At 45.1% G+C, this 15824-nt stretch overlaps 1 protein-coding gene across 1 annotated transcript in view; it reads right to left on the bottom strand.

The window, feature by feature from the left end:
• Positions 1 to 15824, bottom strand: part of AMOTL1 (angiomotin like 1) — a 55653-nt gene that overhangs the window by 12557 nt on the left and 27272 nt on the right. The window contains exons 5-8 of the mRNA XM_041417048.1: positions 14032 to 14176; positions 12859 to 12948; positions 6121 to 6266; positions 144 to 293 (exon numbers count right to left, since the gene is read on the bottom strand). Coding sequence (XP_041272982.1) covers positions 144 to 293; positions 6121 to 6266; positions 12859 to 12948; positions 14032 to 14176 — 531 coding nt within the window. The remainder of the gene's footprint in view (positions 1 to 143; positions 294 to 6120; positions 6267 to 12858; positions 12949 to 14031; positions 14177 to 15824) is intronic.

Genomic DNA, 15824 nt, shown 5'->3' with positions numbered 1-15824 from the left:
CAAAGGAATGGTTTAGGAGGAAATCCCAACAACCCAAATCCAAAGACAAGGTGTCACCTGGCAGGGCTGCAAGAGACCATCTCTGTTCAAATCAGCACCAAAGGCCCCGTGCTGGGGTCCTGCCCATATCACCCTGTTCTCACCTGCTGCATCCTCAGTGAGTCCAGCTCTCGCTCCAGGCGCGTGCGCAGCCGCCGCTCCATCTGCTCCCTCTTCTCACAGGCCGCCTGCAGCTGTGTCAGTGCCTGCTGCAGCTTTTCCACCTTCTCCACGTAGGCCTGCTTCCTGCGCAGCTGTGGGGCACAGGGATCAGCAGTCTGGAGGGCACTGTACCCCACCCTGGGTCACTGGGACCCCGTGCACTTGCAGGCACACACTGAGCTTTAGCACCGCTTTGGTCATTTGCTTCCAAGAGTTTCTCTAGGGAAAGGATGGTGTCTCTTTGATGGGCAGGGAATGTGCACAGCAGGCATTGCTGGGGCACAGTTCAGCTACCCTTTTTGGAAGGAATGCTGCCCCAGATCTTCTACCCACTGGGGATCTGATAATCATGAACCCTCCAGGCCATTTCTAAGCAAGAGCTGTCATGTTGGTGGACCCTCTTTGGGCAAACACACAGGACAGACCCAGTTAAGAGGAATCCCCGTGGATTTTATTGACTGCTGACACTTGGCATACTGCCTGCACCCAAAGAGGGGGGTTCTTTCTTCACTCCTGCATATTTGCTTAACACAGGTGGAACAAGTGGAGTGCCAGCAGTCAGAAGCACTCCCACCTACTCTATCATGCTCACAGGCTTGTCCATGGTGATCTGTAGATGGGATGGCCTGGCAGCTAAAGCCAGGCACTCTTTACATCTATAATACAATTACTGAAGGGCTAAACACGACACAAGGATTTTGCAATGCAGGGTTTTACAGCCAGAGATTGCTCAAGCAGTATACCCCAAAAGGGGTACAAATTCCTCTTCTGTCACCCTATATCCATCCATGTCACAGGTGAAGTGAAATACAGGCTTGCTCACAGCAAAAGCATAGCTTGGTCTAAATAAACCTCCCTAAGCCCTGGCACCAACAGCTGGCAGAGTAACCTCCTTAGCCCTGCTGCAATCTAGGGGAATGCTTACAGCTCCCTGGGCTTTCCCTGAAAATAAACCCCACTAGTCTCTGGCAGCAGCATGAAGACTGCATTCCTTAGGAGCTCACAACTTGGCAAGACCCACACAGCAGAGGCTTCTTGCTGAAAGTGCTATTTTGGCAGTAGGAAGGTGTTTGTGTCACCTCCAGCCACACCAGCATGGATAGAGAGGGTTAGGGAGCTCCCCCAGGGTCTCTCTTTGGCAGCAGATCTCACCTGCTCTCCCAGGTCCTGCCAAATGTTGCAGGGTCCATCTGTATCACAGCAGCCACAACTTGGCTTTGGAGCAGCCCTCTAGGCCCGAGGGTTCACACTCACACACCTCTGCTCTTGTGGGTGAGGCGATGCTCACATGCCCACCACCGCCTTCAAAAACAATTTTGCAGGAGATACGCAAAAAGACAGTTCTCATATTCATAAGTTTATAGGGATGCTCTCAAGCCAATTCTGACTTTTCTAGTCTGCATGCAGATTCATAAACAAAAACCAAAAATCACCAATGCATTTAAAACACAAAGTATAAAATGTTGTAATTCAAATTAATTTGGGCTGCCAATGAAGCATGGATCTTAAGGGAAGGATGGCTAAAATCAGAGAAGTGATGCTAAGCTCCAACACCTCACAGACACACAGACTCCAAAAAACCTCGAAACTGGAAAAGCACCAATCCATCCTCCTGCTGCATGGTAGGATCAACGGTACATAAAAGCTGGCACATATCTCTATAAGTTGTTCACAAAATCACCCAGGGGTAGGAATTACAAGACCTATCCCTGCAAACTACTTCACAGCTTATTTTCCTTTACTGCCAGAAAACTTTTACCCTAATGCCTAATCTGGCTTTCTCTTATGCAATTTAAGCAAATTACTTCTTGCTCTGTTTCCAAACTCTGATCTACTAGAGCAAGAAGCATTTAATTAAACAATTCACTTCTTCACTAAATCAGCAAACTTGCCTGAACGCTGCCCTTGTCCTGGGGATTAGGAAAATAAAGATGAAGAAGAGCTAAGGCTAAAAGGGGATCATCCAAGCAAATAAATCTGAGTAAAGATGAGTGGGTCTTGGAAAAATATTTGGTCTAGAAATGTAACTCCAGTTTGAACAATTGAATTCTACAGATATGAGATTTGAATGAAAGACTGTAAGAGATGGAGAATCCACTATCACTCTAAATAGATAGTTTCAGAGTTAATTAACACTGAAACTCTTTAATCTCTGGACTCTTAACTCTTTATTTTCAGCCTGATTTGCTCAGCTTCAGCCTCCAAACACTGCATCTCATAATTTCCTCTTATGTTAAATAGCAATGTTCATCTCTCTACAGCAATCCTTTCTTCATCCATCCCTGAATGGATGAAGGGAGAACAGTGGATATTGCCTACTTTGACTGCAGCAGGGCTCACAATACTGTCTCTCACAACATCCTCATGGGTAAACTCAGGAACCATGGGTGAGTGGACAGTGAGGAGGATTAAGAATTGGCTGAACAGCAGATCCCAGGTGGCACAGGGTCTGGTTGGAGGCTTGTCACTGGTGGTGTCCCCCAAGGTTCAATATTGTGCTCAGCTTTGTAAATCTATGAACCAACGACTTGAGTGAAAGTGCAGATGGTTCCTCAGAAAGATCCCTGCAGACACAAAGCTGGGAGGAGTTGCTGATACCCCAGACGGCTGTGCAGCCTTCCATAAGGACCTCAACAGGCTGGAAAGATGGGCACAGAGGAACCTTCCGAAATTTAACAGGGGAAAATGCAGAGCCCTACACCTGGGGAGAAATAAGATCATACTCCAATACAGGATGGGGGCTGACCTGCTGGAAACCAGCTCTGCAGAGAAGGAAGAAGCTCTGAGGGTTCTTTACTATGGGTGACCAAGCACTGGAACAGATTGACCAAAGAGGTTATGGAGCCTCCCTCACTGCAGATAATCAAGAACCATCTGGACACAATCCTGTGCCATGTGCTCTAGGATGACACTGCTTGAGCAGGGAGGTTGGAGCAGAAGACCCACTGTTGTCCCTTCCAGTCATAACCATTCAGTGATTCATGTGCACAGACAGAAGCTCAGACAACTTTTCACTGTAATTCTTCCCAAAAAAGAACAGCTTCTGGACCCCAAATAAACTGTACAGCTGCTTTCTGAGCCCTCTCCAATTATTCAGTTTTCTATTCAAAGCATGGAACAGACACATGATTCCAGCAGTAGTCTGCTAAATGACATGTGGTAATAATACCACCTACACATTTTGAATTAAATCCTTCTACTAGCAGGCACTCAGGATAATGCAGATTTATATAGAACACTATCTTATGTTAATTCAACTTAGTAGCTACTGCTTAATTCTCAAGGCTTGATTTAAAATGCTGTTAAATACATGCTGGTGGTAGAAGAAATGTGGGCAGATTTACAAAGCAGTGTATGAGCTAGAGCTCTGTTAACAATAATAACAGTCATTTTGATTTGACTGAATTTGTGTTTTCCTCAATATATTCTAAATTATAGTAAAAATCCCTGGCTTAAAATGAAGGTTTAACACTGCAGCTTATCTTCTGCATGTGTCTAATTAAGATCCAGAAACACTGGAGACTGTTGAAAAGGTGCTCTGGCTCAGCCATGAAACAGGACAAAAGGGAAAGTGAGTGCTGGAGCTTGGGTGCGTGCTGGCAGCCCCAGATTAACTGCACTTCACCCAAGCTGCCTGGCACTGCCTTGAACAATTAAAACATAGCAGCTGGGCTAAAATCCATTTGAACTGCCCCTATAATGAAAAAAGAAGTTAAAAGGTACCAGATCAACATGGGTTTGTCAGGCTGAGGACTCCGATATACTCTGGCAAATACCAAGACATCACTTTCATATGTCACCTCTGAGACCTACCATGCCCAAGGCAGAAGATTACCACCTCTGTAACACCTACAGTGCCCCAGGCAGGAATTTACCACCTCCGTAACTCCTGCCATGCCCTAGGCAGGTTAGGAGCTCCCTAGAGGGGAATATCTAACCACTGCTTAGCTCTACCAGTCCACAATCTAGGATCCAGCAGAGACACATTTGTGTTGCATGACTAGACTAAAATCTGAATACTGCCAAGCTCTTAGAGCCCTAAGGCTGCAAACATATTTACTACAACACAGCAGGCACAAGGTAGGTTCTTGAACCACCTGCCTGGAGATCACTGTATAAATGCTTCTGCCTTCACTAGTCTCTACTCAGCAAGTCAATATTACCTGCCAGTACCACACTGACAGTCTGTGGACCAGACACAAGCTAAACACTATTTCTTCCTATCCCCTGCATGATGGCATGAGTGTAGAAGCAGGCATTGCCACCTAAATCGTTCCTTTATTCAGCCCTTTGTAATGAAATGCAAATAGAAAACCTCAGGTTGCCTTTCAGCCAAAGAGTGTCAAGTGAATTATGTACAGATTAAAGATATGCTGGCTCCTGCAGCTACCCCAAAGGGACTGCCCTGAACACACCCAGATGGTGAGCAGGCTTTAGTCTAACTAATAAAGGAGCAGTTAAACTGAATGTGATCCTCTTCTTGCTGCTGAGTGCATCCATCCAAGGAAATGGAGTTCTTAAAATGTTTCCAAACAGGGAGTCAGAATGGGCCATTGGTCAGGTACAAACCAGCAATGTCTTCAGCACTCACATACAGCACTTCAAATCTTCCAGACTCTTAAGTAACCATTGGTTAGCCTAACAGGGAGTCTACATTGTCATTTTACTGTCAATAAAAAACATCCAAAAATCACAGAGGTCAATTCTCCCTTCACCTTTCCAAGACAATGAATGACACTTAAGTTAATTGCAAGTATTTGGGAAAGGCTTTCTCTGCTCCCCACAAGACCCCTTGCATCCCTGCTGCCCTGGCCAGCCCTGGGGAAGGTGCAGGTGGAAAATGAAGCTCTGAAGGGGAACAGAGCTGCCCAAGTTCCTGCCAACAGTCTGTGCCAGAGCCTGAACCTCTACCCAATCTGCTAGGGCAGAGGTTCATCAACAGCCTTCCTGTCACCAATGACCTGGCCACTTAGGTAGTAAAGGTCACGTTCCTTTTACATCCCATAAAACATGCTCCCTCTGTTGGTCCCAGGAACAGAGATTTTAGGGATCTGAAAAGGCCTGTTTTGACCGTTTTACCCAATCTGCTAGCATGCATAGACTTTCAAATAGTTACTAGATCCACACCTCCTCATTTGAATGTCCTTAAGGAATACGATAAATTGAGACTTTCTTCACCAGTAATGGAGAACTGACAATGTCACTCTTAGATATAGGTAAAACTGAACATTATTTCCACTATGAATTTGTCTAGTTTCAGCTTCCAACTACTAGATATTGTTCTGTCTCAGTTTAAAGAATGCCCTGTGCATGGGATTTTGCTTCCTATCTGAATACCTATTTTCATTATCAGGCTTATACGATTACTTATTGGGATTTTTGCACTTCTTGTGTCTCACAGTACGATAGGCTCTCTTCAGCTCTCAAATAAAACCTGCAGCTCTAAATCCTGGTCAGTCAGTCTGCTTTCAGCCAGAATGGCCAGACATTTTAAGATGTGCTGTCACCAAGTCCTGCACTGCTGTGTGCATCTCAAAAGCTTCCTGGTATTCTTTGGTGAGAAATGGGATGCACTAACACCACATGTCTCTATCACAGTCCCAGGCCAGCGAGTAGTCAGTTTTTTATTCAGCTTTTCTGCTAAATCCGATCATTACCTCAGCCACCAGCTAGTAGAATTTAATCGTGTTCCTGGTTACATGTTGAAGGCTTTGCTCTAGACACATCTATGGTCTCCTTTGCTTGCTTGTTTGGCTCAGCATTGTGTAACTACACATTTTCTCTATAAAAGGGCAAGTGCAAGGGAAACAGGAAGACCTAGCACACTGTGTGTAGAAGAGAATCAGGACTTGGATGGAGAAAGGTCTAACCATGAGTCATGTCCATCCTCAGAGCACAGAAATACTGCCCATGCCTCACCTCCTCTTCCAGCTTGATAACCTTGGCTTGTGCATTGTTTAGGGCCTGGTCAAGGATTTCAATGTGCCTCCGCTGGTCCTCATTGGCTGAACGCACAGCTGCCAGCTCCATCTCCAACTTTTCCTTCTCCTTCAAGTTCTCTTTGTCTGAAAGAAAGACAAGAACAAGAGCCACTCCATGAGGACAGCTCACAGGCCCCAAGCCACAAACCAGAGGAAAGCTGCCACCTCCCCAGAAAAAAAAAAATTATGAAAAGCAAGTAGGGCCTTTACAACACAGTGCTGAGACACAGCGGGCAAGGAGCTTCTACTGCCAGGGCTCAGCCCCTCAGTGCCCAGCCTTACACCAGCAGCAGAGACCAGAGGCAGCTTGGGCTGCATCTGCACCAGCAGAGCTTGTGGCCCCCTGCACTGCCTCACAGCTTTCCATTCTGCTGAACTGCTAGCACATCCCACAGAAACATTTTGGTTTGCACCAACTACTCCTTTTTTACACAACACCCTACATTAAGAGCTCCTTATAGCTGCCAGTTTCAATTCTGCTGCCTTCTGTAATGGGCAAGAAACCTCAGCCCCATGGATGTGGGCTGTGCTGTGCCTTGTGCTTTTTATTTGCAAAGATGGAGATCATGACACACAAAATTTGAAGAAGCCAAATAGTAAACACAAATCTGTGCTGGACAGCCTGAAAATGGAAAGAGGGGAAAACAGTAACAAAGAATACGATAGGAGGCCTCTGTACAGGCTTCCTCTGACCATGCAGAGAGAAGAGAGGTTGTGGAAACCACTGCAGGCCTATGGGGGTCCTCTGTGACCTTCCAGAGCTGCAGGACTTAAGGATCCAGTGACCAGTGCTCCCGTTCTGTTTGTTAAGCATTACAAGTGAGACTAAAGCATGTAGATAACCTTTGTGCTGAAAAATCATCCCTTTTTTGGGTAATATTTAAAACAACATAAAAAAAAATAAACAACTGGCTAAATTCAGTCATCTCTGCTCACATCTTTGTCTTCAGCAACAAATTGCAGGCCCACCACTGACTTTGCTGGCAAGCTGCCTGGGGAAATGCTTGGCTCCATCTGCTTCTGCCCTGACAATGCTGAGAAGCTATTTCTGGGAACACGAGTGTCACAAACCAATCACTGGATCCCTGATGTCAGAACACAAACAGTTAATGACTGGAGTGAGCAGGGGATTGAGGTTTCTTTCAGTGACATCTGAAATTTCAAAACCTGGCCTTTGTTCTGAATGACAACAAAAATAGATACTAGGAAAACCTCCAGGAAGGAAAACTTCCTCCAAAAATTTATTTGGCATCAATTAAATGTTGTTTTGATTTTTGATTTTTAAAACATAGCATTACATAATTTATTATTTTTTAGCTGAAGTGAAAAGCTGCTTCAAAAACACTGAAACATGGGAAACCTGCCCCAGCCATCCAGTCCATGCCACCCAAATGTGGCCACTCAAGCTGGAAGCCCAACCATCCACTTTCTCCCAAGCATGGTCAGAAAACTTCTCACGGCCAAAGCCATTCCATTTTAGACCTGAATTACCCCCAGCAGGGCCACATTCTTCCTTAATGTCAGGTGGGATGAGAACAGGTTTGATTCACACACCACCAGCAGGTGCCTGCAGCAAGGTGAGATGGACACAAGCTGAGCCATGTGTACAAGGCAAAAGTGGGCAAGGCGAGCTCAAACCACCCACCTGTCTTCTCGCTGATCCTAAAAGGAGGAACTCAGCACCTCATAAAAACTGCTGGCAGCAAAACCATCATGCTGGTCACTGCAAAGCCCACAGGTAAAGCCCAGTGACTGCTGTGGACACCGCACCACTGACTGCCACCATGAGCCATCCTGGGATGATGGTGGCCTTCCTCTTCCCTTGTTGGCAAGGGATTTTATATTAGACATGCAGACCTCTTCCTTCAGTGCAAAAATATTTACTTCAATCAGATTAGCCAGAAGGAACATTAGTATGTATTGTAGAAAAGTGTAAATCTGGGCAAATTATCAGGGAGCTAATGTCATTAGAGGGCGAGGAAGCTGGAAGATGAGTGCTATTTCAGCCCTCCTTCACCTCAAGATGGGACCACGCATGCTCTGCTCTGGATTTGAAACCCGTGTATCACATTATACATGGGAATAACACATATCAAAACAGGACTTGGGATCCTCATTTTCAACTTCCATTCATGGAACTTGAAGTTCTCGGCCTACCCTGTTGCATTGTGCTTTCTATCCTGTCAAAAGAGGACAAATTATACACAAATACACAAAATAATCACTACTAGAAAGCTGGCAAGAAAAATTTCCTGAACAGCTCTGAACACTTCTCCATGTCAGCTTCATCCTGTAAAAAATCCTAGAGGTACATTTTTAAGTTCTTTACTTGCATTAATTTTTAGTGATGAAGGACTTAGTTGAACATACCTTAAATTCTCTTCAAGTTCAAACAACGTATCCTTAAAGTCTAAAAACACTGTTTTACTGCACTACCCTTGCATACGCCTTTTTAACTACAGGACTCATTTTAATAACTATTTCTATGTTCCGCTGGGTCACTGCCATACCTCATTACAGAACAGTTCCCAAAAGGCTTCACTGGTGCTCACAGTTGTAATCTCACAGCTTTCTACAGACTGCCTCTGACTGTTGTACCTCCACACACTGAGGATATTACACTTGTAAGCAAGGAGGCTGCTTCAGTCCTTCTCAAACAGGTTTTCTGACTTTTCAGGCTGGACAAGTGCATCAAAAGCAGACAAGTATTGAATCTGCTTTGAAATGGAAACTTTAGACAAAAAGATACAGGCATGAGATGACACAGACTCAGTGTAACTCAGATGCCTTAGCACATATTACATCTGAGTATCAACTTATTTGACCAATTTAATGACCTTCTCAATATATCCCAAGCTGATTTTTGCCTTGCTCTGATGTTGCAGAGTGGCAACATGGACATATTTTAAAGACAGTCCTTGCTACTATAAAATGACCACTGCTGGCACAAGAAAATATATCAAATTACAGCAGCCAGAGACTAATCTGGCTGCAGGAGATTTCCTGCAAACAAGAGTGGCTCCCATAGCACATCCCTTGCAGCACTTCCAACAATTTCTCTTATGCAGGTTTTCATTTCCCAGTGGTGGCTCTTCACTCACAGCTGTTAATTCCACAGATGCCTCCTAGCGACCATGCCTTTCCTCAGTGAAACCTGAGGGACTTCTTTAGCCTCTCATCACTCCTGCAGCTCCTGACATGGCAAGTGTGTGGAGGAGCTCTGCCATGTACACCATGGCAGCTGCAGCCAGTCACCCTTGGACCATATGCACCAGGGTGAGGCACAAGAGTCACCTCTTCTGCTCACCTAGATCAAGCTGTGTCCCAGCCAACTCTGGTGGCCCAACCTTCCCAAACAGCCATGGCTGTGACACAGGCGATCAAGAGTAGGACGGGCCCTCATGCTCAGCCTCCTCACACTGACGGTCAGAAGGAATCTGAAATGAGGACAGGACCTTGTTGCCTGCTCCAAACACCTTTCAGCAGCTGGTATCCACCCCATAATAATAAGCAAAATAAATGAATCAGTATTTACACCAAGCAACCAAACAGGAGAAGGTTTTCCACAGCTTTACTAAATTCTCTACACATTAAATAGGGTCAGGTTGCCAGGCCCAGACACTTCCCTCCAGAGGAGTGGCAGAGCTACTGTCCCTCTGTCTATCTGCCCAAGCCTCACTGAGTCCTCTGCAGCTGTGGTTTGATGCTGACAAAGCTGGGCCAAAGGAGGCCTGGAGCAGCAATGCAGATTATTTCCTGATTATTTCCGGTCTGGAAATGGGAACATTTCTTTCCTGGGATATTTGGGACAGAGATATATGCACAAGTTCATGGCACATGAACTGAACACTCCCACAAAGCATAAGGCTCTATCAACACACTGCTGGAACTGTCCATGTATCCCCACTAACAGATGCAGAGCCATGTGGATGCGCACAGACCTCAATCTGTCTCAGACACCTGAAAAAACAGTGCTCCCACGGTTCAGAAATCCCCAAAAAACACATAGAATTCTCACACTCCACCAAAACATATTTTTCCCAAGATATGAGGATAATAAGCTGCATTGTAAGCTTTCTCTCAGCCCTATGCCCTTGAAACCAGCCTCAATCTTCCTTCCTCTTCCTTTCCACAACATCTCTCAGCTTCCTCCTAAGTGTCTCTTCTCTTGCCTGTATGAGCCCGTATGCCTTCATCAGTTGCTGCTTCATGTCTTTCCTTAAAACAACCCTTTTCCTTCACAAAACATCACATAATTATCTTTTAACTAATTTGGTGTGGGTATTTTCCAGCCCTGCCTAGCACTCAACACTTAGAGGCACATGGCCTGGCTTTGTCTATTATAACTGCAAAGAATAAGATTTTTTTGTCACCTGCAGTCTCCATCTCAGAGCGCAAGACTGATCTGCACTGTTGCACTGCTTATGGAAAGCTCTACGAGGAACTGAAAAAAGATCCTTGAACATCCTGCCTTGCCAGATTTCTTTTTCAGGGACTTTTTCCCAATACTGGAGTTTTACCATAAAAAAAATTGGTATGCAGTATTACCAGCCTCAAGAATCTTATCTTTCTTTCTTCAGCTCATCACCAGAGTGGCTTAAAAATGACAACTTTTAGGAAACTGTGGATGTTGGATTCTTCTTACATAATTTGGGTCATGTTACCCAGCTGTCTTCCAAAAACATAGGGACTAGAAATCTGCTTTTGCTTTCCTAGTGAAAATTTAGATTTGCATTTACTAACCTGCATTTACTTAATAACCTGCTACTCTTAGGAATAAAACCAAAACATCACCTTCACAACAAACCTTTTTTTCTTCTTCTAAAATGAGTATTTCAATCTCACTGTATATAAAATAGCTAAAACTCAGTTTCCTTGTTCTCAGTTTTCTGCCTGTGCATCCCATTAAAAGACATGAGGAAGATACAAACTGCTTGCAAAAACCCCCAGGTCAGCAGTGAGGTACAATCAAACCCCAGTTATGGTCTGCCCCAGTGCAAGACTCAGACACACACAAACATCAGGCTATAAATGCAGTCAGCAACAGAGGATTTCCAAGCAGAACTTTTTATGGACTCTGAGAGGGGTGTCTGTTAGACAGACACCCTCATATCGGGGTCAGTACTGTGCATGTGCCAGCAGCCCAAAGAACATGACTGAAGAGGACCTGCTTTACATGTGCCCATTTTTCTATTCTTGGAAGCACTCTGCATTGCATTAGTAACATTTAGCTCGCTGGCCTAGCCAGGAGACACTCCAAGCATCCAGACCTTCTTACGTGATAAGATCCGAAAAGCTATATTTGTTTGTAAGCTGTGAATTGATTGCAGCAATATGCTGAGTGCACAGCACAAAGTTTCACTGCTAAATATTTATCACTAGAGGCACAGAGCATGTTTATGCACTGGAAAAGAACTCACACCGAGTCCATCCTGGGGATTTAACTCCTCCTTGTAGCTAACAGCATACAGCAACACTGCCAGGCTGTCTCTACATGAAGAGAGAAGATCCCAGTCTCAATTTCTACTGAGCAGCTTATCCCATCTAACTCTTCCCAAGGATGACAAGATTTATACAGCAGTGCCATTTCTTTAAGAGATCATCCCATTGGATTTGCAGCAGTATCTATACACCTTTATGCCATTTGCTAATACAGCAAAGCTGAAGTGTCATGGAAAAGATCACTGGATTCTTTTCTGGTTTGTGCACATGTGTACCAAACAATCAGCTGTGCTGGCATCATCACTGCTGGTGGTAGCCAGGAGAAGGCTCTCCAGCATTTGGAGCAGCTGCTGGACATTGCAGGGCTGGTGGTGAGGCATGTTGAATAGTACCAAACTCTGCAATGCTAATGGAGGTGTATGGTACTCCACTGCAGTTGCAGCTCATCTTCCAAGGAAGCTCTCGATGCAATAAAACAGAAGGATGAGCTGTACACAGCAATGAGCTTCACTGGGATTTCAGCTCACAAGATACTGCACAGCTTCCAGGTGACCAAGCTCTTCTGGAAGCATGCTGAAGATGCTTAGGATATGAAAGAAGCCACATACTGCCACACAGCATCCAGCTGCTCAGGTTGGATGGTCACACACACATCAGTGCATGGCAAGGAAACCACCAGCACTATGGCCAGTCATTATGGGGGCCTACACTGCATTGGGAATGGATGCTTCCATAGCAATAGAAGCTGTAAAATCTTTGTCACTTCAGCCCTTGGTAAAAAGCACGGTTGAGCTCTGCTCTTTCTGCTGTTAGTCAAACCATGGCACTGACAACTAGTCAGCAGAGCTCGTTTTGAGCTTTTCCCAGCCAAGAGAAGAATCTGGCTCCTCTAAAAAGCATGCATCTTTAGAGATTATCTCTGCAAGTAACACTTCACAATTTCAGATAAATATTTACCAAAAATAAGCTAAGTTGTGTTACCATTAACTCCCACTGCTTGATTCTGCTGCTCAGAGAGAAAAAACCCTACCCTAAACAATCCAGTCTGCAGCTTAAACAAGACTGTGTGATAAATTAGCTGAGTAAAACCAAGCCACAAGCAGGATAACAATTCATAGCAAAGCATTCACCTCCACTCCACTATATGTGTGCATGTATATGTGCATATATATATATACATAAATATATATATATATATATCTGCATCTTCCAAACAGATGAGCACAGTACTCACTCTGAGTGGCATAAAGGCCCTCTGTTGCCTTATCCTCGTGCCCATCGAAGTCTCTGCTGGCCAGCTGCCTATTGGCTGTCTCCAGTCGTTCTGCAAAAACCAGGAAATACTTCAAGTATAAATATATGTATATAAAATTGTAGGCCAACCAAGAAAATAAGATGCATGCCAGCAGAGAAGTATAAATAGACTCTCTGAAGGAGGATATTAAAATGGAGGCTGACACATACATAAAAGATGAGGCCTTTGACCTCTTCCATGAAGCTGTGTTATTCAGATTCACAGAAACTGGGGGGAAAGTCTCTGCCATTCACAGCTGACATGCCCAGGCAATCATCTCTCCCACTACTCAAAATGCACAAAGCGTCTGCAATCTGAATTACCCAGCTGTGTAAGGAGATGGCTGCTTTCCTGCAGGGAAGAGCTGCCCCTGGTACAGCAAGACATCCTGGGGAATGGGAGCCCCCAGCCCAGTGACACCACTCCTTGGGGATGCCCTGGGAAAGAAGGCATTTTCTGCAGCCAAGGACAGCTCCCCTGGGAAGGTCCTGCCTTCAGAAACTTCCCCCTTTCAAAAAGACAATGTGGCCCATTTACACCATTGCAAAAAGCATAAGTCAGCTTGAAAAAGGCACCTCACTGCAGGAGCAGTGAGTACCAAAGTACCCCCCCATCAGGAACCCGGATGGGAAATAGTTACCCAATGTATCCTCCATTTCCTTTCTCGAAAGGATACACCTTCAATTTTAAATTTTTTTAAAAAACACATAACCCTTGATACTGGCTACTGGCCTGTGAAGGCACTGACCTCAGAGATTTATGAGTAACACAGTATTGTTCGACATTACAATTTGCTCTTCAGCTCTTTAGGAGAGGGCAGGTTTGAGACAACAGGATACTGTGACTGGTGGCCTGGCTGTTAAACCCATATTTTCAAGTGCTAAGCACAAAGGCACCATCTGGAGCTGATTCTTACACTTTGCCAGAAGGTTTTTTTGCCACCAGGAGGGTGACAACAGTTTTGTCTAATGCCAATAAGCAGGGCCTTACTTCTCATGATGTGTATCTACATATTGTAGAAAGCCACTCCTCTAAAGCCTGCTGCTCTGGAGCTTGTAAGTGAAACACCATGTCAACCAAAAGGGGAAAAAACCACAAGCAACTGTAACGTACCACGGAGATCCCTGTTGAAGTCATGAAGTCTCCTAATTTCTCCTTCGAGCTTGTTTCTCATTGCTTTGTCCAGGGACTCCCTCTTAGTGGTGGTCTTGACCAAACCCTCATAAGCCTCTGAAATCCTCTGAATCTCAATTTCAAACTGAAAGGAGAGAGAGTTTCTGTTAAAGCCCTGCAGGAATGTGTCCCGTTCCAGCATTTGCCCAGCACATTCCAGTAACACAAGGGGTCAGGGCAATGCTCATGTCAGGTGTCACACCAGCCACCAACTCTGCAATGAACGATCTCCCCGGCAGACAATGACATGAAACCCCAGCAATGCTGGTGGCTCCTCCTGCAGTGGGGAATCCCTGTAAACACCCTGTGGCGCAGCTCACCATGTCACAACACCCCAGGACACCCCACTGGCAGCTCCCAAAAAAGTTTGAGGTGGGCTAGACTTGATGGAACTGCTTGGTTGCCTTTGGTCTATGACCAAGGTGACTGCTTTAATGCCACCCAAGAGAAGAAAAAACAAGAAATGGTGTACTTGTGTGGGCTGTATTCTCTCCTAGAAAGGGAGTAGCAGGCAACATTTATTGTTCAACAGGTCCCTGATCCAGAACTTATCTCTGAGCTCTGAATGCCACCAAAAGTATTTTAGGCTTAGCTCTGGCCTCCTGTCACTTTTAAAATACTGTGATCCATTCCCTTCCATCCTTGACTGAAGACTGCTTTATACAAGAGAAACTCTCTATAACACACAGAACCAATTGCTTTGGATTTTCAATCTCCTTAGCTTAATTTCCTTGAAATCTGGCAAACTGCAGGCATGGTATGCAGAGGAATCCCTTAGTGGTGAACTTGTATCTTAAGACCTGAGCCCAAAAGACTGACAGAAGAATAGTCCTGGGTAGAGTTTTGCTGTTCAGCTCAATCCATCCAACTGTTTTAATAAGACAATGTCATGTTAAGTGATACAGCTTTGGTAAAATTATTGCTGCAGAGATGATCAGTGCTGATGTGGGAATCTGTTCCTGCATGCCTGGCCCTTGTGTTTGTGGAGAAAGGCTTGATAATGTGAACAGGCTGGAAAACCAAAAGACATACATAGCCACCCATGTACCTTTCTAAATCTAGTGCTTTTTTGGCCTCTTGAGTCACGGGTGGGACAGATTCATGATTTTTGAAGCTAGGGTGCAAGCTCACCTTCACTTGCTGAAGAATTAGGTCCCTCTCAGTAAGCTTCAGGCATGATTTTCCAGCTGCAGCACTTGCAGAATGAAAGCTCCAGGGACACTAGAGCTGTCACCCCGCTGGCTGTGTAGGAACACACAGCGAGGCTCCAGCAGCCTGGACATACACCTCCTACAATGCTGGAGCCACTCTGTCAAGACATAGCCCATGGGCAGGCAGCACCTCCAAACCAAGGAAAGCCTGGCAGAGCCATGATGGGGAAACCTGATTACCTTCCCCTATTTCTGCTTCCAGCTTGCTCACAAGCACAAAAACTGAAACAAGTGGGGAGATTCAGACGAGCATGAGAAGGCATTTCTTTCTTCAGTGGGTGGTCAAACCCCGGAATAGGTTTCCTAGAGAGGTGGTTGATGCCCCCAGCCTTTCAGTGCTTTAGAGGCATATGAACAATGCCCTTAGCAAGATGCTTTAATTTGGTTCTCTCTGAATTGTTCAGGGAGTTGGTAAGCCACTATCTGCAGGAGAAGATGCTTTCTCCAGACAGCTCCTACGACAACAGAGCAGATTTGCTAGCACAAAAGTGGCTTTCCACAGCCTAATAGTCTGGCCCAATG

This window comes from Onychostruthus taczanowskii, unplaced genomic scaffold (assembly GCF_017590055.1).
Source record: "Onychostruthus taczanowskii isolate IOZ18803 unplaced genomic scaffold, ASM1759005v1 scaffold54, whole genome shotgun sequence".
Lineage (NCBI taxonomy): Eukaryota > Metazoa > Chordata > Aves > Passeriformes > Passeridae > Onychostruthus > Onychostruthus taczanowskii.
This window is presented reverse-complemented; position numbering and strand designations above follow the sequence as displayed.